Raw genomic sequence first — 25,954 nt, forward strand, 5'->3', positions numbered from 1 at the left:
TTGACGTGCTCTAGTTCCAATATTCTAGTTAATGACATGAATATTAAACACCATTGATAATGCACCGGGTAATATTAAACAACCATAAAACAAATCGCTAAAGGAGCCACAAATGAAAGGAAACTTAGAGCTGCACATAATCAGTGCCCTCTGTTAGCGCTAACGCCAGAATTCCGCACAGGCGGGAAGTGGTTCGAGGAACGTGACCGACAGAGGGGCCCTTGTACCCTGCGGCACTCCGTTGCGAGAAAAGAATGATAAAATTCCGTAACAGTGGATGATCCACATTATCTGATTAATGCAGTCTATGAAATGAATTGAGAAGGAACAAGAACATACTAGTCAGGCGTAAAATGTATGAAAATGAAGTAAATATGTGAGGCACTCAATACTAGGTGAAATTATCAACACACTATATATAACAGAGATGTGCAGCGATTAGAGTAAAACATTGTCAAATAAAGCAAAGTAGGCATTGGGCACAAAGTCATTTTGTCAGTTAAGCAGTTTAGTTGGATCTTTATCTTTTGCTTTATAAATTTAAAGCTCCTCTAACAAATTAAAAGCACAGTCTTTTTCCACTCTGTGAAGAATACACATACAATTCTCAATGCTCCCTATGGAATGACCAGTATCAGATAAATTCTGTCCCAAAGCCGTTTTGTTTCGTGGCTGTGAGTGTTCTTTAAACCTTAATTTAAAAGAGTGGCCTGTTTGACCGATATTATATTTGTCACAGCTACTGCAGTCAATCCTGTATACTCCAGAGCCATCAAATTTATCATAGTTCCCTTTCAGTTTATGTTTTATTCGCAGTTTTAGGGTGTTATTAACCTGAAAGCCACATCTGACATCAGACTTTTTAAAACATTTTTCTATTTGCAGGAACATTTTGCCATTAAATTTCATAGGAATCGTTTTCATTCTATCTTTTTGTCAGTACTACTTTTCATTATGGTCTATGTCTTGTTCTTAAGCTGTAGACAGTTTGCGAGTGTATTTATGTTTTTCCCATTTTTGCTGCAGATCTGATGATGGTCATTAAAGACCAAAACCGGTAATCTGTTAACAAAACGTTTGTGACCATAGACGTAAATTAAAGGAAACTTATTACATATACGGGCCGCTGTTTTTTCGCGACGATGTCGCAGCTTGTGAAACAACAGAGCAGGTTGGAGCTGCACGTCAGGCAATTACCACAGCACAGCTTTGGGCCCAGGTATAGTGGGGCCAGGCAGTGGTGCAGCAGCAGGCAGGCCTGGTTGGCTGCGTGGATGGCAAATGCACAAGCCTGTTGATCTGCAATCTTTCTCAAATGATTTTAAAGAAACTACTGGCTAAAAAGAATTGATTCTCATGCAGTTCACAGCTTTATTCATCAGATTAATGATGAACTGCTTATCATTTCCTGAATCATCACAGTTATTGTGATATTTCAAAATAAAGCAAGCTACTGCAAAAAACTCAAATAGTTTGGAATGAAAAACAGAGGTTGCTATACATTTGTGTTTGGTGCGTGTTTGGTGCAAGTTAAGTCATCTGTTGCTGCATACCAAATATAGTTATATATTGCACTATTTTTAAACTTGGGATGGACTCTATAGCTCACTCCATTCTCAATATTCATAACATACTTGTGTCTCATAAACAGTCTAGGGTATCATAATGAGATTGCCATTCATAACACCCTAGTATCTCATAAACAGTCTGAGATATCGAAACAAGATTTTGGTACACGGTAACCTGCAAAGAGGAGCGTAGGTTGCATATTGTAACTATGTGTAACTTCCTTATCTAGTGTGACATATAAGTAACTACAGATTTTTTTTGCAATGGAATATTATAATTTTTTAAGGGTCATCAACAACTGATGAAACAAGAATTGTTACAAGTTTGTAGAAACCAGACGGAGTTTCCGAAACATGGCTCTGACATTCACAACAGGATTCATAACCACTGTAGTTAAGACTTGTGCACTCGCCTACCAAAGTGTTGTATGGCTGCCTCCAGCCATGAGACATGAGTGCCTTCTGAATGTGATTTTCTAAATACTGTAAATGATTTATACATCAGAACTTCCCAAATACAGTCAGTAATCTTGACAGAAATCAAATTCATCTAAAATACTCAGTTTGAATGTGCTTTAGGAATAATGAGTGCAAAGTGAAGCATATTTTGGACGCCAAGTTGAACTTCAGCAGACTTTGCTGAAGTTATTGTGAAATGTACATGTTCTCCACAACATTGTCATTGACCTAGGATTCCTAAGTTTCAACGAGCAACATGTAGTAGATATTGAGCGTTCTATACAAGGCACATATCAGGCAGGATGAAACTTAAACAGAGCTTCAAATAAGACTGTTTCAAAAACTTTTTAATTTTTTGTATAATAAAACATGATTTTCACACATTTGTTTGCTGTGCTATTTCAACTTTATTATAGCCTATCATTTTAAGGCAAGGAAAGAAATAAAAGATTACAGAAATGTATTCTGTACTTGAAGTTTGTAATTCTGCTGCCACCTACTCGGATAACTTGTCCAAAATGAATAAGTTGTGATGATGCTTGTTTCAGTGGTTCCATAAAGGACACAGCGTGAAAACAACTGCTATCAAGGCTTATGCTGACGCTATTTTCTCAACAGTGCAAGAAAGTAAACACAAGTGCCAGAACAGTACTGACTCTCCTACCCACAGCAACATCAAATGCTGCTGGCATTGCCCGAATGCAGCTGGAAACACTCTAACGCTCTGGTCGCCGCACTCAGAAGCAAACATGTTTGACTCGCTCAGTGCAGCTCTGCTTTGCACTGCCCTGCATGCAGCGTCACTAAAAACATGCGCACTCAGCAGCACTGGTTTGTTTTGTCGTCTCTGTTCTGCTCACCAGGCCGCACTGCTCTGACTGTGACACTCCACTGTAACTGCAGCCTTAGAATGACATAACATGGTCTAAGACATTTGCTACAGGAATCATGGCATTCTTTTTTGCAGTTACCATAAATTAGATATTTCTCATTTACTTTCAGCTTAACACAGCAAGCACAACATGTTTCTCAGCACCTACTAGCAGATAGTACCTCAAGTAGCATTGATCTTGTAATGGATCTGGGAGATGTTATTTTTTTTACCTTATTTGTCGATACCGAATTGTAAATGTTTTCTTATATTTTTGTCAGAATTTATTATAATTTGTCTTATTATATGTTAATTTACTTCTGTTTTTGAGAGTAAAAGCATATTGATTACTATTAGAAAATGTATCGAAGAATAGCAAAGAGACTGATAACAAGTGGAAACTGGTGAATTGTGTACAATATCTTTGACGTTGGAGTCGTCTTTGACTATAGTCAGTCGGCAGCTAACTCTTGGTGTGTGTTGACGGAAGAACAATGTGAAGCTCGCCGTCATAAATAATTTTGAATTATGTTACTATTATTTTTGTATTAACTAAAAAGAAGAAACTACATTTGAAGAAACTGTATTTGAAACACCAAAATGAGAGAAACACGTTGAACCACGTCTTTTCTGCAGCCGACAACGATGCATTGTGGAATCATACTTAGACAACTGAAGCCAAGACTAATATCGCCTTGCAAACGTCAAACGGAAAAGGTACTGTCACGAAATATGGCAAATTTAAGTAAATAAAAAATAGTGATCATATTTTCAACTTATGTCTTAACCGGGATGCCATATTTCAATCTACAACATACAAAACACATATGTAAATATCCATCACCTCATTGGCAAAGCATAACTTAAGTTTAAAATGTTAAGCAAAAAATGGGGGAAAAAATTAAACTTTGTACGTCGAAATAAAAACCCTCCTATTGTATCATATAAAGATTCAAGCAGTTTGTGCCACGGTCAATAGCCACACACTATTTCAGGGAACAATATTAATCACCATCTCATATCTTGGAGCTATTCCACAGGTGCAAAATCTAACCTTATGTTTTGAGTCATACAGATAATACACAAGAACCCATTTTTATATTCCCACAATTAAAGTTTTCCTGTCATTTACAACATTTTCATTTATTGCACCCATCAAATTTCCCAAGCTCACAACCTTAATTTGCACTCATTTTTGTGTTAGCATATTTACAATTTTCCCATGATTTATGCTTAATGAAACAATGTTTGTGGAGAGAAAACGACAATGTTGTTGGCCTCCAAGTATTATTCACAAGCATTACACACAAGGTTAAGCAGTTAAGTTTCTTGACACCAGGGTGCCCTACTCAGCAGGTCTGAAACATTTGAAGACAGAGCAATTCACGCTTTGTCTCCTGTTGCTGCCACGCTCTACTCAGCATGGTTGCTGATAGGAGTAATTAGGTTCATTTGAATAAGTTATCATCACTGATTACAACCAATTTCAAACTGTCACTACTGTGCATGTGAAATTTCACAATGGTCATGACCTTTGCATTACCTGAACGCATATTTCGCTGTTTGGCTACTTGTAGCACTAGTTGATACCTTAGCTCCCTTTACATTGCTCAAATGTTCCTTGCTTGGATAATAATGGAATATTACATCTGTTACAAATTTTTCACGCTTAGCATGGCATGTTTAGAGAATTTTTTCTCATTGCCAAGGGCCAATATTTACGTAAGTAGTTTTTGGGATATTTCAAAAACATAGTGAGTAATGGTTTGCAATTGTGTGGTTTACTGCGTAATGGAGGAGGCACAGTATAGCCTATAATCTTACAAAAGACGACTATGGTGCTAGAGAGGCAGAACACCACACAAAATAACTATGTAAATATTGGCACTTGAAAGTGAGAATAAATTCTTGACACATGTCATGCTAAGCACGGAAAAATATGAAATTGGTGCAATGTTTCATTCTTTAAAATGCAAGGATGCTATACATAACTTTTACTGCTTAAAAAGTTATTTCCCACATTTTACAACTTTTTTGAAGTCCCTTGAAAAGTGTAAACGTGGAGTTCCACTGTAAGTATTGAGTACATAGTTCAATATCGTTATCTGGAAGTAAGTTGCTTAGGTATATCAGAGTCAATTAAATGCTTGTCATTGCATAATATATGATCTCATCTGATCCCTTAGTTATCCGTATGAGTAAATACAAAAGTTAATTGAATTAAACTCACTGAAATTACATGTATGAAAAGACTAGGATGAAATCAAAGAATATGTTGTAGGTACTCTAATCCTTTTTTTAACTAATTTACGTGGGACACTGGAGTATCTGACCACACATCAAAATTCTTATTGTTGGTGATATTTCCAAACTCTACAGAGATGGGTTCAGGGCATGTGGTAACAGCAAGACTGAGTGAATGGTTTTGGTGCAGGACTGTGGCTTACCCTGTCAATGGACATGAAATCAGGGAAGAACTTAATTAAGTTGGTATATATAAAAGGTGTGGTAGTGAAACAGGCGATTTGGCAACCATGGAAATAGTATGTTACATTAGGAATCAGAAAATGGGAGTGGTGCCATCTGGACAACTTTAACATTTGCCACTGATCACAATTTCGATATTCAGCTGTGAAGGCATTTCACAAAAACAACAGTCACAAGGCTGCACAGTGTTTTATTTAGTGCTCATTACTGTCTCGCACACTGTGCCCCAGTCCCATCGGCACATGCTATCAAAGTGTGGGTAAAGAACTTTGAGGAAATGGGTGATACAGTGAGAAAGAGGGGTGGAAAAAGCCTGCACTGAAGTCTGGCAGTTCGAATCACAGCGTACAGCAAATATCACACAAGGAACTGCTATACCACACTTACAAAATTCAGATAGTGCAAACTAAATGCAGATGACCTTCCACAGAGACTATGCTTTTACGGGAGTTATTAGAATTCATGAACAACAACCCAGGCCTCTGCACCAATCTGATTGTGAGCCAAGAGGCCAATTTTTGTGTGTCAGGCTTTGTTAGCAAGAAAAACTTTAGATACTGGTCACACGAAAATCCTGAAATGCTACATGGAACAACACTCAATGAGGGAGTGGTGGTGTGGTGCAGTATATCAAAAGGCCTTTTCTTAAGACGATCATGGCAATGTTGTTGCTCTGAATACAGAATATTATGTTCACACATTGTGCGACAGCCTGCTAATCTTTCTATAACTGCAAACACATTCTTCCAACGCGCAATCATTTTCCAACAACATGCGACCACACATTCCATTAGTGTGCAACAGAACATCTTTCCTGGTCATCTCACCTCTAAGAACAATGACATTTCCTGGCCTCCAAGATCCCCTAAATATTTCAGAGTATGGCTGCTTCCTTTGGGGTCATTTGAAATCTCAGATCTTCCGGTCACCATACACCATGCAGAAACTGAAGGATCAAATCTACGAGAAGTCAATCGTATTTCACTGCCAGTCTTGTAAGATCTGACGTCTAACTTCTGTAAAAGACCTGAAAAGTGTGCAAAGAACAACAGCGGCCACCTACGAGATGTCTTTTTCAAGTGTGGGCATTTTAAATTGAAAGCATTGTAAATTCATGTTGTACTTCTTTTATATCACTGTGAATAAATTTTCATCGCTAGTGGAGGTTTCAAAATCACCTGTCTCACTGCAGCACCTGTTATCAACGGCAGGGCAAGGCACGGTCCTCCAATTTCACTTGCTCATGTGCTATTCTCAACATATCTTGGGGGAGAACTTCTGGTAGCAGTGTTTCAAATAACTGTAGGCCATATCAGTGGCAATGAGAGTTTGATTCGCACCTGGAAGGAGTCCAGATAATGGCTAATGCAACTTCTTGTGAAAATCAGAAAATCCAAATCAGAAGCTTTGTCTGGCATAAATTATCATTAATCACATTGCAAAAGTATTGCTTCAGGTGATTACAATACAAATAGTTGTCAGCAAGCAACCAAAAAAGTAGAAAATAAAAGGCTTACTTAATACAAAGTGATTCTGCAGACATGAGTGGTTTACAGTTGTTGGTTATATGCTTTTACAAGTTTAATAAGGAGAATATATAGGGTGATATCAGGCTGAAGAGCGTAACATTTAACAATGGCTTTTCGCAATGTTACAGAAAAATATCTTCCAAGAAACTGTACTAGTCACAAATTAGAAACATCACCTGTTGACATGTTTTTGTGAGCATGATCTGTGCAATAGCACAATAGTTATTTAGGAAAACTTTGTGCAAAGCACGGAACAGAGACTGGTCTGCGCCTGTCCACTCTGCTGTCTCCTCAGGACCCATGAGACCCAGAAGTGAGAATGAGGTCCTTGTAGAGGTGGGCTGGCTGACTGTGTCAGCTGGAGGTGGCTTCCCATCCTTCGAGCCACGTTTAAATTCTGAAACACATGAAAGTGAAATTAAAACAACAGAATCATTAGAAAAGGTGGCAAAGTTAAGAATCAAATTCAGTACTTCCCTCGTAGCCAAATGTCCTGACTAGCAGTAAGGAACATAATGTAACAAGGAGCTCACTTAATACAGTCTAGATTAAGGAAAAATACAACATTGACAAAATTAAGTGTATCAGATCTGAAAATATGTCACAATCATTATAATTTTATAAAAAAATAATTTTATAAAAATCAACAACTGAGGCAACTGTGAGATGCTAGCAAAATAAGCCCACTGGACAAAATATTAGTTATTCTCTTAAAAGAGCACAATGGCCAGTTTTGAGTGCTGCAGATGGCACAGAAATGGTACCAGTTGGTGCTCTGACATACCGCCACTGACAGAAGCCAGGCAGTAGGTGTGTGTGTGTGTGTGTGTGTGTGTGTGTGTGTGTGTGTGTGTGTGTGCGCACCATTTGGTGGAAAGGTGTTCAGACACACCTATGATTACACCGTGAAGGCTGTACTACTCACAGCCAGGCAACACAGCACACGAACAGTGATCATAAACAGGTTCTAATAGGGACTGGAGACAAGTGTCATACCTTGTGTATGATGGCTGGTTTCAAATACGGCAGGTCCACCTCAATCAGTTTCCAAGCAGGCACTGCAAAGGGATCTCCATGCAATGGACATGTGGAATCCTGTATTTTGCATAAGGCCAAGCTGTAGATCTTCAATGGACCAAACTACACAGTAGCTGACTGGAGGCTCGTGGCATGGTCAGATGAGCCGTGGTTTCAGTTATTTTGAAGTGACGCAAAGTGTTGAGTGCACTATGAACTCAAAGAGCTGTTTAATCCACAATGTGTGTAGAGGGTTGTAGTCCATGGCTGGTGTGGTTCTATGATTTTTTGTGGGTGCTTTCCTTATCATGAGTTGGGCCCTTTTATCCAGCTTGCATGAAGTTTATTTTAACATTCTCAGTGCACAGGCATTGTCCCTTACTTCTACATCTCCATGGTGAGTATGTTGTGGACACACCAATTTTCTGAATGCATACAATCTTGGTTTGACCACAATGAAGCATACTACCACACCTCTGCTTGCCCGCTAAATCATCTGCTCTCAATCCCGTACAAAACATATAACAATATTTGTAACAATGGGTGAAACACAGTAATCAACATCCATGTAACTTGGTAGCACTAATGGATCTACTCACCAAAGAGTGGCTTCTGCTCGATATGGCATACCTGAAGCAACTTGTGGACTCCCTTCCTTGCCAAACTGAGGCTATTATTAGGGCAAGAAGCGGTGTTACGCAACATTCTCATGATTTACTTTGCGGGTGATTTTTGTCCAGTGTGCTTAATGTAACGGGTTTCAATTACGAGAAATGTGTCACACACACACATATACATTTCTATGTTAATGATCTGCAGCTTCACAAAAGTTCCACACATGTAAGAGGTATCAATACTGTCATTATTCAGGTAAATGATGATCTGTCTTTCATGGTTAGATGAGCATAAAACCTACCACTTAAAGAAAATGTGAAGAAATCCCAAAAAATTTTATAATCCCATCATAAATTAATTAGTTCTGAACTCCACAAACAAACAGCTGCCCCCCACTCTCCTTAAGGCTGGCCAAACACTGTGTATTTGGAAAAAAAAACAACAGGATATTGTTGATACACTTGTTGACTATTTTTCCACATAATCACCATCCCATTCAATGCATCTGGTCAACCGTGCTGCAAGTGTCTTATGCTCTCCTCGAAGAACTCTGCCGCTAGACCCTTCTCCCACTTCAGAACCTCTTTGTGCAACTGCTCATCAACTGAAAATTTAATTCCACTCATGTGTGCCTTCAGAGGGGTGAAAAGACGACCGTCTGAAGGCGCCAAGTCAGAGGAATACGGTGGAGGTGGGATATGGAGTTGAAAACATCCCAACCAAATGAGTCCAAGAGCACAAAGTATCCACAAACCAGAGACGAGAACGGAAATGCAGTCAGACTGGGCAGAAAAGTAGCACCAATACACACTAATGAGGAATGTAAACAGCTTGGCAAAAAGCAACAGTTCAGCAAGTATGATGGTTTTTAACATAGAGAGTGGAAATTGGCACAGGAATGGTAGTGTCAGCATAGTTAAAGGAGGAAGTACTACGTGAAATGCACAGTCCAGTGTTGTTTGGCCATGGAGGTTGTAGAGGGATGAATTGGAGAGTGGCGGAAAAATACTGTTGGTGAGAAGCAAAAATGGTGTCTATCAATAGTTGAGGAATTGTATTAATTGTGCTCAACATGCGGGTTTTGATCGAAAACAGGTGCTGCTACAAAGATTGCCAGATGCAAAAGAACTGTTTAGTTTGAATGGGATACTCATGTTAGGACTTTTCAATCATACACCAACAGGTAATCGGTACGTACTAATCATAATAGATCATTTTTCACTTTACATCGAGATGGTGCCGATACCTGATCAGCAAGCAACTACAGTTGCACAAGAGTTGGTTAGTAGGTGGATGTTGATATTTGGACCAGTGGAGACAATAATTACAGACCAAGGGAAAAGCTTCATGTCAGACATAAAGAGAACTGTATTGATTACCGAGAGTGAGAAAGTTAAGAATGAGTCCAGTTCATCCTCAATCTACTGGAAGAACGGAGCTAGTTCACTGGCTGATTGATGGTATGCTTAGCTATCATTTGAGCACACACACCAGGTGTATAAGTATCAAACCAGAATTTCCCTACAGATGGTGCTAGCCATCAGTGTAGGGCTCATGAGACTGCATTGGCAGCGCCATCTGCTTCCTGTAACAGGTGATGACAAATTTCAACAAAGTTTCAAAAACCTGTAAACATGTAAAGTTTTGTGCCTAAGAACTATGATTTGTGGTTTTCTGTTAGCATTTGAAGAAAACGGCTACAGAATTGCACTGAACGCTTGTCGAAGCTTTTGGCAAACTTGTTCTTGGGAAAAGTGTTTCAAGTGGTTCAAAAAATTAAAAAATGGTGATTTTGACATGAGAAACGACGAGCGCAGGAAACCAACGAGACAGTTTGAAGACAACGAATAGCAGGCTTTATTGAATGAAGTTGATACTCAAACTTAGCAAGAACTCACGGAACAACTGAATGTGACACAGAAAGCTGTTTCTCTCTGGTTGAAAGCTATGGGAAAGGTGCATGAAGTGGGAAAATGGGTTCCGCATGAACTGATGAAAGACAGCAAGCAAATCAAAAGACCACTTATGAAACACTGCTTGCCAAATACAAAAGAAAGTAGTTTCTGCATCGAAGTGACAGGTGATGAAAGATGGATATATTTTGAAAATCATGGGTGGGATATATTTTGAAAATCATGGGTGAATCCAGGCAAAGCATCGACATCCACTGCAAGATCGAATCGCTTTGAGAAGAAGACAATGCTCTGTGTTTGGTGGAATCAGAAGGGTGTCCTCTATTATGAGCTGATAATACTTGGTGAAACTGTGGACACTGATCGCTACAAACATCAAAAGATTGATTTAAATCAAGAATTAGGTGAAAAACAACCGTACTACAGAAAAAGGCAACACAAAGTCATATTGCTCCATGATAACGCCCCATCACAAACAGCTAAACAGGTCAGCTAAACGATACTGAAATTTAATAGGGAAATATTAGTGCATGCGGCTTATTCTCCAGACTTGGCTACATTCGGTTATGATCTATTTGCATCACTGGGACATGCTCTGTATGAAAATGGCTCGCTGACTAGTTCGTTCGAAAGAAGAAATGTTTTCTTGGTGTGCCATTCATAGCCTGCCGAAGAGGTGGGAGAAATGTATAAATAGCAATAGAGATTATTTTGAATAAAATATTGTTTATCAGTTTCAAACAAAAACGTGTAATTATTGCAACCAAATTCTGGTTCCATACTTCTACACCTGGCAATTCAGACTGATGCACACATTTATCCTCTTTAGTGAATGCATGCCACTCGTAAGTACACACTAGTATAGAACTGCCATCGTTCCAGGTTGTGTATGGGAAGAAAATGCCACTGCCATTGCCATTCCAAATGATTAGGTAGAAGGGTAGAAGTGGAAAATATGTCCAAGGATTTGCTAGAAAACTGAAGGAAATGTGGAACACGGTACAACCAAAAAATACCAAAGTGCTTCCATAACAGGAACAAACAGTGAAGCGCACAACTGTACCTGCTGAAGGGAAAAACAGAGAATGGCCGATTTGCTGATTGTGAGTAGCTGAAGTGGACCAAAGAGTGAGGTCATCAGACACAAGATATAAAGTGGCAGAAATGAAGGGAACAACAACAACAACAACACAGTTCAGTCGATGGGAAAGGAAAAACAAAGAGGCAGAAGGAAAGTCGGGATGGCAGGAAAAGTAAAGACCAGGAGAGGGGCTAGCAGGGAGAGGGAAGAGGGCAGGAAATGCTCCAGAGAAGCTACGCGCGATGGGGTGCCGGCACCACTGCCAGGGTAGAAGCAAGGTCGAAGGCCTCCCAAATGTACGCCTATGCCAATACTAACTGATGAACTTTAATTTCAGAAGGAAATTAGGTACTTAGATTTGAGAGGAGAAACCACTTTCATGAAGAAACGTGAGGATCATGTGATGGTTGTCTGCTAACACCCAGGACAAGGAAAGTGGGAGGCCATATTTAATGCGAAGAGCCACAAGGTAGGGGCAGTCCAGTAAAATATAGATCACAACAACTACAAAAGGGGGGAGGGGGTCATTACGGAGTAAAAAACCACAGGTCAAACTACGATCAACCTGATATGAAGACAACAGAGGTGGGTAGATTCCTGCTGGGAAAGGCAGAGGTAAGAACGTCATGTGGCGTGAGTGCCCCAACGAGTAGGCCCCCAACTGAATAAAAAGGAACTTGATGTGATGTCGCAAATATGCCCCAGAGCAGTCATGGAGAATGGTGTCAGGTGGCTGCCTCCCTAGCCAGACGATCAGCAGGCTTGTTACCTGGAGGATACACACGTGGCTGGGAAATCAATTGAACAAGCAGCAGGTCAAGATTGGTGAGAAGGCCATGGATGGCAGAGACCAAGTGGTGGTGGGTAAAACACCAGGTGACAGGCCACTCACTGAATCGGTGAGAGAGGACCGTTTAATATAGCAGAATGCCTGGCAAATGGCAGTTAGTTCTGCGGTAACACCCCATGTGTGGCATGGAAGAGATGGTGTCTTCAGCCAACAGAAGATGTGAAGGCATATCCCACATGATCAGTGGATTTAGAGCCTCTGGTCTCAAAAATAATAGCATCCCAAAACTCTTGTAAGAGCGGCTCGAACAAACAACAAAACACTATCGGAGCAATGTAGGCTTTAAGATCCCAGAAGAGATCCATCCGAATCTGAGGAACTAAATGAGTTGGGGGAGTGTTTGGGAGAGAAAGTTGGGAACAGGACAACGAGGGAAGGTGGAAATCGCTCTGTAGAGGCCACTGAGTGGGAAGTAGCCCAGATACAGAAAACATCCACATACAGACCAGGGGGTACCAATGATCTGACACAGGCCACGAGTCCATTAATAGCGATGAAGAAAAGCAGGACATTCAATACGGAACCCCGTATCCTGGGTCTGCAGATGAGAACGGTGCCAATGCAAACTCGGAACACCAGTTGGACAGGAACTGGCAAATAAAAGTCGGTAGAGGGGCCCAAAGATCCCACTCATGGAGTATAACTAATATGTGATGGTGCCAAGCCATGTCATGTGCCTTACAAACATCGAAGAAAACTTATGGCGGTGCTGAGAAAAAGGACTGCCGAACAGCGGCCTGTAACAAAAGTAGATGATTGATTGGAGACTGTCCTTCACTGAAAGCTGCACTGGAGAGAAGACAAAAGTTCCTGCTATTCGAGGATCCAAAAGAGCCGACGAGCCACCATCTGTTCAAACAACTTTCAGGGGATGACAGACAGAGATGGCTGGTAACTATTGAGTGATGACAGATCCTTACTGGGGTTAAGCACAGGAACCATAATACTGTCCCTCCACTAAGAGGTGAAACACCTGGGAGCCAGACACAGTTACACACCCAGAAGACCCAGTCTTGTTGTGGGAGACTGACATTTTGAAGCAATTGGTTATGGATGAAATCAGGGCCAGGGGCTGAATTGTGGGAAGAGGAGAGGGCCAGAGGTAGTTTCCATTCAGTAAAAGGTGAACAGTAAGATTCTGTCTGACAACAGATACACTGAATTGCCAAAAACACTGGTACAAGCACGCATATTCAAATGCAGAGATATGTATACAGGCAGAATACGGTACTGTGGTTGGCAATGTCTACATAAGACAATTAGTGTCTGGGACAGTTGTTACAACGGTTACTGCTGCTACAATGACAGGTTATTAAGATTTAAGTGAGTTTGAAAGTGGTGTTATAGTCAGCACATAAGTGATGGGACACAGCATCTCCGAGGTAGTGACAAAGTGAGGATTTTCCGGTACGACCATTCACAAGTGCACAGTGAATATCAGGAACCCAGTAAAACTGCAAATCTCAAACATCGCTGCAGCTGGAAAAAGATCCTGCAAGAACAGGATCAACGACGGCTGAAGAGAACCGTTCAACATGACAGAAGCGCAACCCTTCTGCAAATTGCTGCAGATTTCAATGCTAGGCCATTAACAACTATCAGCATGCAAACCATTCAACGAAACATCATCGATATGGGCTTTCAGAGCCGAAGGCGCATCCTTGATGACTGCATGACACAAAGCTTTATGCCTCACCTGGGCCCATCAACACCAACATTGGATTGTTGATGACTGGAAACATGTTGCCTGGTCAGACAAGTCTCATTTCAAATTGTATCAAGCAGATGGAAGTGTACGGGTATGGAGACAGCCTCGTGAATCCATGGACCCTGCATGTCAGCAGCGGACTGTTCAAGCTGGTGGAGGCTCTGTAATGATGTGGGGTGTGTTCAGTTGGAGTGATATGGGACCCCTGATGGATGTACATACGACTGACAGGTGATATGTACATAAGCATCCTGTCTGATCACCTGCATCCATTCATGCCCATTGTGCATTTCGACAGACTTGGTCAATTCCAGCAGGACAATGCAACACCCAACTAGTCCAGAATTGCTACAGAGCTATTCCAGGAACACTCTTCTGAGTTTAAACACTTCCGCTGGCAACCAAATTCCCACACATGAACATTATGGAGCATATCTGGAATGCTTTGCAACGTGCTGTTCAGAAGAGATCTCCACCACCTCGTACTCTTACGGATTTATGGACAGCACTGCAAGATTCATGGTGTTGATTCCTTCCAGTACTACTTCAGACATTAGTCAAGTCCATGACGTCATGCTGCAGCACTACTGTGTGCTCGTGGGGGCCCTACACAGTATTAGGCAGGTGTACCAGTTTCTTTGGCTCTTCAGTGGAAAACGTAAGTGAGAATCTTCAATCCACTGTTTCCGGATGAGGGAGGCAGCCAGATAGGAGGCTACCAGTTGTATACCCTCATCACCAGTTTTGTACAGGCCTTGTTGCTACTGCCGTGGAGGCAGAGTTCGTGAAACGGCTTCTGGTGCAGTACACAACTAAGACAATCTCCCCCTGTCACTATTACACAGCTAAGCCACAGGGGCAGATAACAGGATAGGAGAATGAAGGTTCAACAACACTTGTAACAAATTAGTATCAAAGTCACACAAAAAGGGTTACTTCTCTTTGTGTCTTGTTAAATGACTAAGTCTGCAACACTGCAAAAATTTACAACTATTTGTTCACTTCTACGAATTCACTAAACGACATTCCCTGTATAAGTCAGCCCAGGATGATGATCTATAACTACATGGGTGAGAGCTGCTCTTTTATCTTCCAAGTAGGCTTTTGTTCGATGTCCGGTCATTGGCAGATTGTACTCGGCCGGCAACTGACTGAGGCGAAGTCGATATCTTCATCCTCAGCACTGCCTGTGGCACTAGTGGAACCCGCGCAGGTGGCGAGTCTCTATGGCACTGGCACCAGTTCACTTCTTTGCGCCTATGGTGCTTTTGCCCTGGCTGTGTCTTGTTCAGATGACACGGCACTGACGTTGATGCCATCACAAAATGTGTTGCAAGGTGTTCCGCAAGAATCAATGGATCCATACAAAGACAACGCGGGAGGGCAAGGTCCAGGATGGAAGACGGCTGTTGGCAACCTTGAAGGGTGCCACTTGTAGACAACACCTGTGAAGAAGGGACAGAAGAATTTAGGGAGGAGATAAAGTATTCCCAACACACCCACTTGTTCTGTTTGATTAAGTAACGGGTTTTGGCGTGAAGGCGTTTAAAGGTAATAAGATCGGTGCAGGATGGGTGCCGCGTAATGCATCGCCAGGCTTGACGGTGATCACAGATGGTGATGGCAATGACTGTGTTCCACCAAGGGACCAGCCTGCAGCAAAAGGGGCTTGTGGAGTGGGAGACGTCAGTCGCTGCAGCACAAATAACTGTAGCAGACATGTCATGGACGATTCCATCAATACAGCCTGATAAAGAGAGGGTAAACATGACCTGAGAGGAGCATAAGGCCAATCAGCATGGCAGAAAGACCAGTGGGGCAATCTGGTCTTTATGAAAAAGTACTACTCCCCCCCCCCCCCCCCAAGGACTGATGATCATTAAAATCCCTAAGGAGGAGGAAAGGAGGGGGAGTTGCTAAAGGAGGGCAGTTAGGGCAGTGGGCGCAGGTGGCCTGTTAGGAGGGGGATTGCAAACTGTGACCACAGAGACCAGGTGGAACCAGACAGCAACTGTTTTCAATGTGGTATGAAGAGGGATCCACGTGCTAACAACATCTGCACGGAACAATGGGCAAATGCCACCAGAAGCCCTCAAAGGGCAAAGTGCAGAACCCAAGAAGGGTCAGTGAGTGAGCATTAGTTAAATTAGATTCCTGGAGAATGATACAATCTGGAGAGTAAAAGAAAATAAGGGGTTGCAACATGGAAGGCAATGGTACTATCCATTACAACTCCACTGAATAAGTGCAGAACCGGAATCCAAATAGGAGGCAAACACGCATAAGGGGGCCATGAACTGGTCCTATCACGAGGTCACCATCTGTAACCAACAAGGACACGGTGACGTCCATAAAAAAGAGGTCAAACTCAGGTTGTGAGGAGCAGTCGGCACTTCTGGAGGCACCAGAGGGGCCTTGTACCAAGGCTTCTTCTTCTTCTTCTTCTTTTTCTTCAAGGAGGGCAGGGCTTGGAGAGTCTGCAAGCTTCAGTAAGATCTGACCTTGGGGGCGCACGGGCTGTGGGTCATGTGGTCGACTTGTGGCAGGAGGCCTCCAGTCGACACATCGCTGAACTGTCATTAGTGTGTGTGTACTGCAGAACGACATGTGCAGTAGCCATGGTGATGATGTCAAAGCCGCATTGTGAGGTAAGGATGGTGTTATGTTCCCTTGTTGAACTCTTATGATTTGATATGGACACTGGTGGAGACAAGGAACATTTCCATTTCAGACATATTTGGATTGGATATTACTACCAATGCCTCAGACATGGAATGTGCACCTGGCCGATTCAGCCAGCCTGCAAGTGGTACAGTGGACGAGTCACGTGTCACGTTAGGACAGCCCAATCTACCCGGTACATCGAAGGATACCACACCCACTACATCAAACGTGGATGTATCGGAGGGGGATCGTAGTACTGGTACTGTAATTGCACTGCAACGAGGAAGAAAATGGGTCCGGAATGCACATCTGTGGGCATGAACATTTGAAAAGAAAACCAATCAACAGGGGAAGAATACATTAACGTGAAGGGAAATTTAGTGGCATACAAATGTCCCACCCTTGGAGCAAGCGCGTGTCAAAAGGAATGTGGTCGACATCTTTCACCTGAACACCAGCAACAATATTTGACTCGTTCTATGCATTAGGTAGTTTCGACTTGCAGTTGGTGTACAATTTTGCTATGGCGAAGGTAGTCCCTATGGCAAGTGCATATTCCTCTGATACTACAGAGTCGTGACGAGGAACAATATTCCTATAACATTTCCAGAATGAAGTGGGAGTGGATGTGAAGGTATGTCAAAGGTTCTTTAAGAACATTTTGCAGATATCAGATAGTAGGGTTACAAGGGTTCTTTCACTCAAAGTGCAGCACCTGACCCTAAGCAAGGTGCATGCCCTGCTAAAAACAAAACACAAATTACAAAGGCGGTAGCGGTAGAGAACTTCATGAAACGGTTTCCAGCATATCGTAGCCATTATGCACAGATGAATGAAACAGTGGATCAGAAGTATTAGTCACCAGACCTGAGCATGGGGAAGTTATACCATTTATATAAAGCCGAGCATGATGATCCAAACTCATACTACGTGTTTGGTCAGATATTTAATACACGATTTAATTTGTCATATCATCCCCCTGTAAGTGATTCCTGCCGTAAATGTGACCTCTATAACATCAAACATGTCAAACATGCTGTTGCTGACACTGCGGAAGAGAAGGGCAAATGGGAATGTGAAAGAGAGTTACATCAATGAATGGCCGAGAGCGTGCAGACGAGAATGCATTGCGATGCAGCAGAAGGGAGGCATCAGGACAACGATATGACTGTGATTGTCTTTGATTTGATGAGGGCTTTACTGACACCGGTACTTACGACAGGTATCTGTTACTACAAGTGGCAACTGTGGACATATTGCCTTGGAAAGCACGACCTATGTACCATGAAATCTACTGTGTATGTATGTATGTATGTATGGAGTGAGGGCAAAGCATCCCGAGGACCACAAGAAATTGGATCATGTCTCATGCATTACACTGAACATACCATCCAAACAAAGCAACTGATTACGTACTCGGATCGATGTGGCAGGCAAAATAGGAATATAAAAATGGCCTTACTGTGTCAATTCATGGTTCTGCATGAAGACTTCCACCAAAAGTAATCCATCATAAATTCCTAATCAGTGGACATTCATACCTACCACATGATCAGGACTTCGGTATCATCGCGAAGAACAGGAAATTTCACCCGAACATATACACACCCTCTGACTGGATGAATGTCATAATCACTGCATGAAAACAACAACCCTTCACCGCTATACTAATGACAAGGAATGATTTCATGTCCATAGTACGTTTAGAAAGAAACATACATAATCATGAAGTGTTGACACAAAATACCAAGATGAAATGGATTCATATTCAGTCGTTTCAGTATAAAGCATCCTCTTCCCATACCATGTTTTATAAGTACTCCAATGAGTCAGATGTCCCATTTGCTTATTTCAGTTTTGCTAAATGAGGGTCAAAAGTAATTGAGACTCTGGACGTATTATATCCCAATGGACACACTATTAACATGTTGAAAAAGACTGATTTAATGACCTTGCTGCAATTCGTACCCCGGTGTACTATGGTTATTACCGTAACTTGAAGACATCTGCACAGCCGTGTGGAGACACCATCCCTGTAAATGACGACACGGATGATGAACATTAATGCCTCATGTGTATCTTGTCCAATGTTTGACTACAGTGTGTAAAGAAATAACGGCCTATCCCACATGGTTCGTGTATTACGGCCAAGTGCACCGAAACAATAGTGGCCTAACCCACACAAAAAACGGTCTAAAAACACTATTACGATTAACTCCACGTATAGTCAATTACTGGACACCATACCACGTTATGTATACCACACTCACTGCTATATGCCGCAATCACTACCTTACACATCAATTCTGCAAATGTCAATATCTTTGAGTGGCCGTTCCCACAAACCAGTGTGCTGTGGGTTAGACCACAATAGTGCTGATAGCCCCATATATCACATGCAATGAAAAATTTTCCTTAATATAAATGTGTGAAATTTTCATTAAAATTCCTTGTTGCCATCTAACAATGAGTCCAGGCCCAAAACAACTTAATTAGAAATAAATTGTTCATTCAAAAGTAGTGTGGCTGGTTGTAGTTTCAAAAACAACAAGTGTTTTGAATTCATCATGGATAAATTATGTCTATATGAGGCCTTTACTCAGCAGTGAAATATGAATGGCTGTACAAACCTTTATCATATTTGTTACTGTCATTGCTGTCTTCAGAGCTTGCTTCATTTCCAGAATCAACAGACGCCTGTTTGCGTACTTTACGAGGACGCTGACTAGGATTTTGTGCATCAGCGGCAACGTCACTCTCTTCCTTGCTCCGTTCTGCTATAGCTGCCAATTTCTCTCGCATGCCCTCCTGAATTAGAGAAATATAGATTAAATGGAAATTCAATCTCAAATTATAAAATATGTGTAACTACACTCATGCTCATAAATTAAGGATAACTGCAGAATCTGCTGCCACACAACATGGCACTACACAAAAGTGGCACTAATAGCATAGGCACATAGGGAACACACACGACACAGATCTGTAAGTCCACGCTATTGGTAATAAGTTGAGAAAACCATCCCGAAAGACGTGATACAAAACACCACTGTTTCCTGCACATGAACCATGACATCAATATGGGATATGATAACCATGCACACGTATACAGGCCGCACAACAGGTTGGCATACTCTGGATCAGGTGGTCAAGCAGCTGCTGGGGTATAGCCTGCCATTCTTGCACCAGTGCCTGTCGGAGCTCCTGAGGTGTCGTAGGGGTTTGAAGATGTGCAGCGATATATCGACCAAGAGCATCCCAGACATGCTTGATGGGGTTTAGGTCTGGAGAACAGGCAGGCCACTTCATTCGCCTGATATCTTCTGTTTCAAGATACTCCTCCATGATGGCAGTTTGGTGGGGCCGTGCATTATCATCCATCATGAGGAAGGTGGGACCCAATGCACCCCTGAAAAGGCGGACATACTGGTGCAAAATGATGTCTCCATACACCCAACCTGTTACAGTTTCTCTGTCAAAGTCAAGCACAAGTGTATGTGCACCAAACATAATCCCACCCCACACTATCAAACCACGACTTCCATACAGGTCCCTTTCAAGGACATTAAGGGGTTAGTATCTGGTTCCTGGTTCACACCAGATGAAAACCTGGCAAGAATCACTGCTCAGGCTACACCTGGACTGGTCCATGAACTTAACCTGGGACCACTGTTCCAAAGACAATGTACTGTGTTCTTGACACCATGCTTTACGGGCTCTCCTGTGATCAGGGGTCAGTGGACTGTAGCTTGCAGGTCTCCGGGTGAATAAACCATGTCTGTTCAGTCGTCTGTAGACTGTGTGCCTGGAGACAATTGTAAGGTCCTGCAGTACTCCATGGCAGTCTGCAGGCATTGACAGTGAGATATCGGTTTCTTGTGGTGTTGTACACTGTGGACGTCCCATACTGTAGTGCCTGGACACGTTTCCTGTATGCTGGAATCGTTGCCATAATCTTGAGCTCACACTTTGTGGCACAAGGAGGGCCCGTGCTATGACCTGCTGGTGTTTGACCAGCCTCCAGTCGCCCTAGTATTCTACCCCTCATAATGTATCCATATATGTTCTTCGAGCCATTTTCAACACAGTCACCATTAGCACGTCTGAAAACATCTGCACACTTACTCGCTGCACCATACTCTGACATGCACCAACACACCTCAACATATGTGGACTGCTGCCAGCACCACTGTGCGACGACTGCAGGTCAAATGCACTGCATGGTCATACCACAAGGTGATTTAAGCCAACAAACCGCCCACCAGAGTATTGTTTCACCATTTATCAGCATTATCCTTAATTTATGAGCACGAGTGTAGATATGACCATTTCAGTCACCCATATGCACAAGTACAAAACAATGTAATTCTTATTTTGTAATTTGCACTTGCAACTGGTACTCCCTTATCAACTGCCAGACAAAGACAGCCATGAGAATTTGCCTGGCAATACATTACCCTGCAAAATATCCTCTCTCTAACATCATAAACTTTAATTATGAAATTCCTATAAGAACCACTGGCAAATTATAAAAGTTAACATATATTTACGACATTGGTGCACCCTGAAAGGAACACAAGCAATGAATGGATGCACACATTAACAAGAAACTCAACATTCAAGCTTAGGATATGGCCTTATATCATTCTCCAGAGTGCACAGACAGATAGGTATACTGTTCTGGCACTGTGACCCAAATGGGAACAACAACACAGCAATAATCAAACAGATGTGAGACTGAAGTCTTTCTTGGCTGTATCTCGAAGGGAGCCTTCTCAGATAACATACGAGGGTTAAAGTGGCACAATATTTTGATGTCAAACTTAGATGCCATAGTCAGGTCATTTGGTGTGCACTGTCTCCACTCCAGTTGGCCTCTCTGTTAGCATGTGTCTTCAGATGCCCCAACTAATCTCCTTGCTCAGCAGTCACTAGTGTGCTGATATGAAATACACAACAGTTTCAATGCTAGGTCCCATACTTTACTGATGAAGTTCACAATGTTCTTGCCCATGAGGTTGTGAGAAAGGCAGATAATAACAAAGTCCCAATAGGAGGCAGTCATATGTGTGTCCAGGGTCACTTTGTTTTGTAGGGGGCAGGGGGAGGAGGGTAGAGCTGAATATACATTTAATATTCTTTTTCTTTTGAATGTAACTGATTCTTCTTGATGTATGAGAAATGTGCAATAGGAAGGCTGTGGTGCAAGATTTGTTTGCCTTCACAGCCTGGGTCAGAAAGCATATCTTTCTGATGATAATATACGTTTCTCTTTAGCAAAGTTTTCATATATTACAACTCATGCTGGGGACTTTCCTGGTCAAAAAGAAAGAGTGTTCTGTGAACAAGTATACGTAGTACATCATTTTTCCGTGCCCAATGTTGACGAATGGGCACATGTAGATACAAGACATCAAAGGTGGACTTTTTATTGATACTGTGGCCATAGCAAGTAGAAGAGAAATGTGCTGACTCGCTGTGTCTTAAGACAGGTAGCATAGTACAGTCGGCATGCCCATGAACTACAACCAGCACTACCGCTTGTGACTCAAGTTGATACGATTTTGCCATATCGGAAAGTGTGCGTTGATACTGTAGTGTCTGCACTTATTTTGTGAGTTCATTGAGGGTTGTGAGTGAATGTTGCAGAGTTGTAGGCTACTGTGATAACGCGGTGTTAAGAGTTATGGTTACCTGTATTAAAAAAAGAAGAAGAACAAAAAATGTCTGCATGTTTTGTTACAGTGTGTGGATCTAGCTACAGAGAAAATAAAAGTAAACATTTTTTCAGACCTCCAAAAATGAAGTATGGTTTTCCAAATGGATGAGAGCAATACCTCAGAAAGACAAGAGCGCTGATTCACAGTTGTTTTGCGTGTGATTCACATTTCTGTGAAGAACTTATCACAAAAGCAGACTTTTTTGTCATCAATGGTAAACAAGTTAAAATTCCAAGACAAAGGTGGTCTCTAAAACCAGGAGTGGTTTCTCATTTATTTCCCAGTTTACCAAAATATGCATCACAAGTATTACACAACAGAAAATCGACAGTAAAACACTCGCAAGAGAGAAGTCATGGCAAAGAAAATATTGAGCAAGAAGTTACAATCTCTCTCAGTGCTTCATCTGTCAAGGAAAATTTGTGGAATGAAACTGTACCATATGCAGCAATAATTTCATTAAGAACAACAGTAAAGTGTAAGAAACTGGAAGTTGTGTGATTACATACTAAATTAAGAACAGTGAATGCCAAAATAAACTTCTGCAAAAGTTGCTCTCAGACAAAAAGAGTATGAGGGCTCAGTCAAATCTCCTAGATCATTTCTAAACTCAGTAAGAAACTGAAAAATATAGTAGACACTATAATAAGGAATGGAAATTGAGAAACAATAAGGGAATGTGATATGATAAGAGTTTCTTCTCGACAGTGTGCTTTTAAAAATTAAATCATCCAAAGGATACAGATATTGCTTGAAGCATGGACTGTTGCCACTTCCTTCCAAAACACATCTACAAAATTTAGTAAAGGGTCTCAGATGCTCATACGGAATCAATATGACTGCTGTGGAAGCAATTAAGAATTATTTTTGAGAAGAATGGTGTTAAAAACAAACACTTAGGTGTGTTCGAGTTTGGATGAAGTTAAGCTCCAAGAAGAACTGCATTTCAATAGCACTTCGTTCAATGTTGATGGTTTTATCAATTTAGGGGGAATACACTCCAGAAAACCGTAAGAATAAACTTACAAATTATGCTCTGGTGTTTATGTTTGTTCCTCTACTGCGTAACTGGATCCAACGTGTTATTTTGTATGCTAGTCGCAATGTAACTCCCGGTGACATCATCTCACAGATATTGATTCAAGTAATTATCCAGCAAGAGCAAACCGGAACAAAAATTACTGCATTCACTTCCAATGGCAGTTAACCGAATAAAAAGGTCTGGCAATGACTAGGAATTAGTGGCAGAGAAAATAAAGTTACTTGCTCTGTATCAAATCCAGTTAATGAAACCAGAAGAATTTTGGTATTTTCAGACACTATTCATGTAATAAAATGCATAAGGTATAATATTTGTGATAAATTGGAGGTACTTTCCAACAATGAGATCACTAACTACAATTTTTATTGAAGAGTTTATGAACAAGATAATTCCCCAGATTAAAAGTTTGCCACAAGTTAACTTCCACCCACTTGGATCTGTCGTCATTTCAACTGATGAATGTAAGATTAGCTCTGCAGTTATTCAGTAACTCAGTAGCCAATGGAATAAAATTCTTCAGGGAGACTGAAATGACAGGATTTGAAGGCAGTGAATCAACAAAATCATTCACTAGAGGTATCAACAACTTAGTATATGCTCTTAACTCTTCATTTCCGAAGGAATACAAAAACTTGGAGGTTCACAAAAATTTAATGATTTGAAAAGCATTCTTGTCGACAGAAGTAACAGCTTTGCTTCCAAAAGTACGCTTCAGTCTCCAAGAGTAACAATTGAAAGTACATTAGGAATATCTGTTTACTTGTGGAAAAGAGGTTTCAGCTACGCCCTGACAGCAAAATTTAATCATGATCATTTTGAACATCATTTCAGTATCATAAGGTCTCCGAGTTGCAATGATTATCCATCAGTAATAGACTTCCTCACTTTGCACATGTTTTCAGTGTGTTTACATAATTCCTGTTAAACTTTCATTATCTTCCGGTGGAAACTGTGAAAGTAAATGTGAATTTTCTTTGATATCAGCAGTAACGCAGATGCATGTGTTAACTAGAGATTGGAAATAAAAATTGAGAGAGAGAGAGAGAGAGAGAGAGAGAGAGAGAGAGAGAGAGAGAGAGAAGAAGAAGAAGAAGAAGAAGAAGAGAGACAGAGTTGTGGTGGTGGTGGTAAATGTTGTGTTTAGTATAACTTCACAGAGGCTCAACCCAATCCACAACATATGCTGGAGACCCTTGAAAGCTCCTCAGCAGAAGAATGTTTAGTTTATTATCTGGCACGTTACGTGGTGCATCAAGCAAGAAGATTCACAAAATGCCTCAAGTGTTTATGCCTTCTAAATGGGAATTTGTTTGACATGCCATTCTCTTTACTGACGTCTATTAGAGATTATAGCTCTTCTACAGGAAAGACATTTCTCATGCACCCATTGAAAGGCATCTCCAATATTCTTATCCAGGTGGAAAATATCATTACAGTGAAACTTCTTGAGGCCAGTTTATGGGGCGAATTTTTTTTTACGAATGTTTAAATAGTATGTATCACATTAATGTTGAAATATCAAACGTTGGATGCTTTGAAGATCATGTGATGGACATCATTTGTATGCTGGCTCTTCTTTATATGATATGCCAGTTTTACATGGGCATTAAACACATTTGGAAGGAGCTGAAGTCTTCAAAAACTTCAAAGGTTGTCCAGAAACTGTCTAAACTAGCAGGCAACTGATGTCTACTGAAGTAAGTTAATTATATCCACATACTTTTCAATTAGTGGCATAAATTTCTTGAAATTATGAGTTCATGTGTTGTCACTGCCATAGTAAAATGTACTTCCATGGGTCACAAGTGGAGCAGTTGATATCTTGTGGCGGAACTGGTCAACTAGGAGAGTCAGCACATTTTATCTTCTACTTGCTGTGCTATTTCCAAGTTACACATCACTCTTCTGATTCATCAGGAAGTCCAGAAAAGATAAATGTCATCTTTTCACAGCACTGGAGGCTGGGTAGAGCACCTGTGAGCATAGTGGAGGTGCAACTGTTGCTCCATGAAGCTTTCCTGGAGTGTGGGAAAATGGTAGCGGAATTGATATCATTGATTGATGGATGACTCAGTTTATTTCTCTGTTGCCTTTCGACACCAAGCAACGATTTTCATTAACTACTGAGGGTATAGCTGCTGTCCTCGTTACAGTTGCTGTTACACACGCTGATTCCAATGGGTTCTTTGATCACAGCATCCCACTAGGTAGATGCACTGGGATAGTATTTCCAAAGTCATCAAATATGGTGGTGGTGGTGGTTAGTGTTTAACGTCCCGTCGACAACGAGGTCATTAGAGACGGAGCGCAAGCTCGGGTTAGGGAAGGATTGGGAAGGAAATCGGCCATGCCCTTTCAAAGGAACCATCCCGGCATTTGCCTGAAACGATTTAGGGAAATCACGGAAAACCTAAATCAGGATGGCCGGAG

At 41.3% G+C, this 25,954-nt stretch overlaps 1 protein-coding gene across 2 annotated transcripts in view; it reads right to left on the minus strand.

Moving 5' to 3' along the window:
- Positions 1-25,954, minus strand: part of LOC124605436 (histone-lysine N-methyltransferase E(z)) — a 96,325-nt gene that overhangs the window by 23,816 nt on the left and 46,555 nt on the right. For both annotated transcript variants that reach the window (XM_047137102.1, XM_047137103.1), the window contains exons 8-9: positions 19,393-19,570; positions 7,091-7,311 (exon numbers count right to left, since the gene is read on the minus strand). In XM_047137102.1, coding sequence (XP_046993058.1) covers positions 7,091-7,311; positions 19,393-19,570 — 399 coding nt within the window. The remainder of the gene's footprint in view (positions 1-7,090; positions 7,312-19,392; positions 19,571-25,954) is intronic.

The sequence above is a fragment of the Schistocerca americana genome, chromosome 3 (genome assembly GCF_021461395.2).
Source record: "Schistocerca americana isolate TAMUIC-IGC-003095 chromosome 3, iqSchAmer2.1, whole genome shotgun sequence".
Taxonomy (NCBI): Eukaryota; Metazoa; Arthropoda; class Insecta; order Orthoptera; family Acrididae; genus Schistocerca; species Schistocerca americana.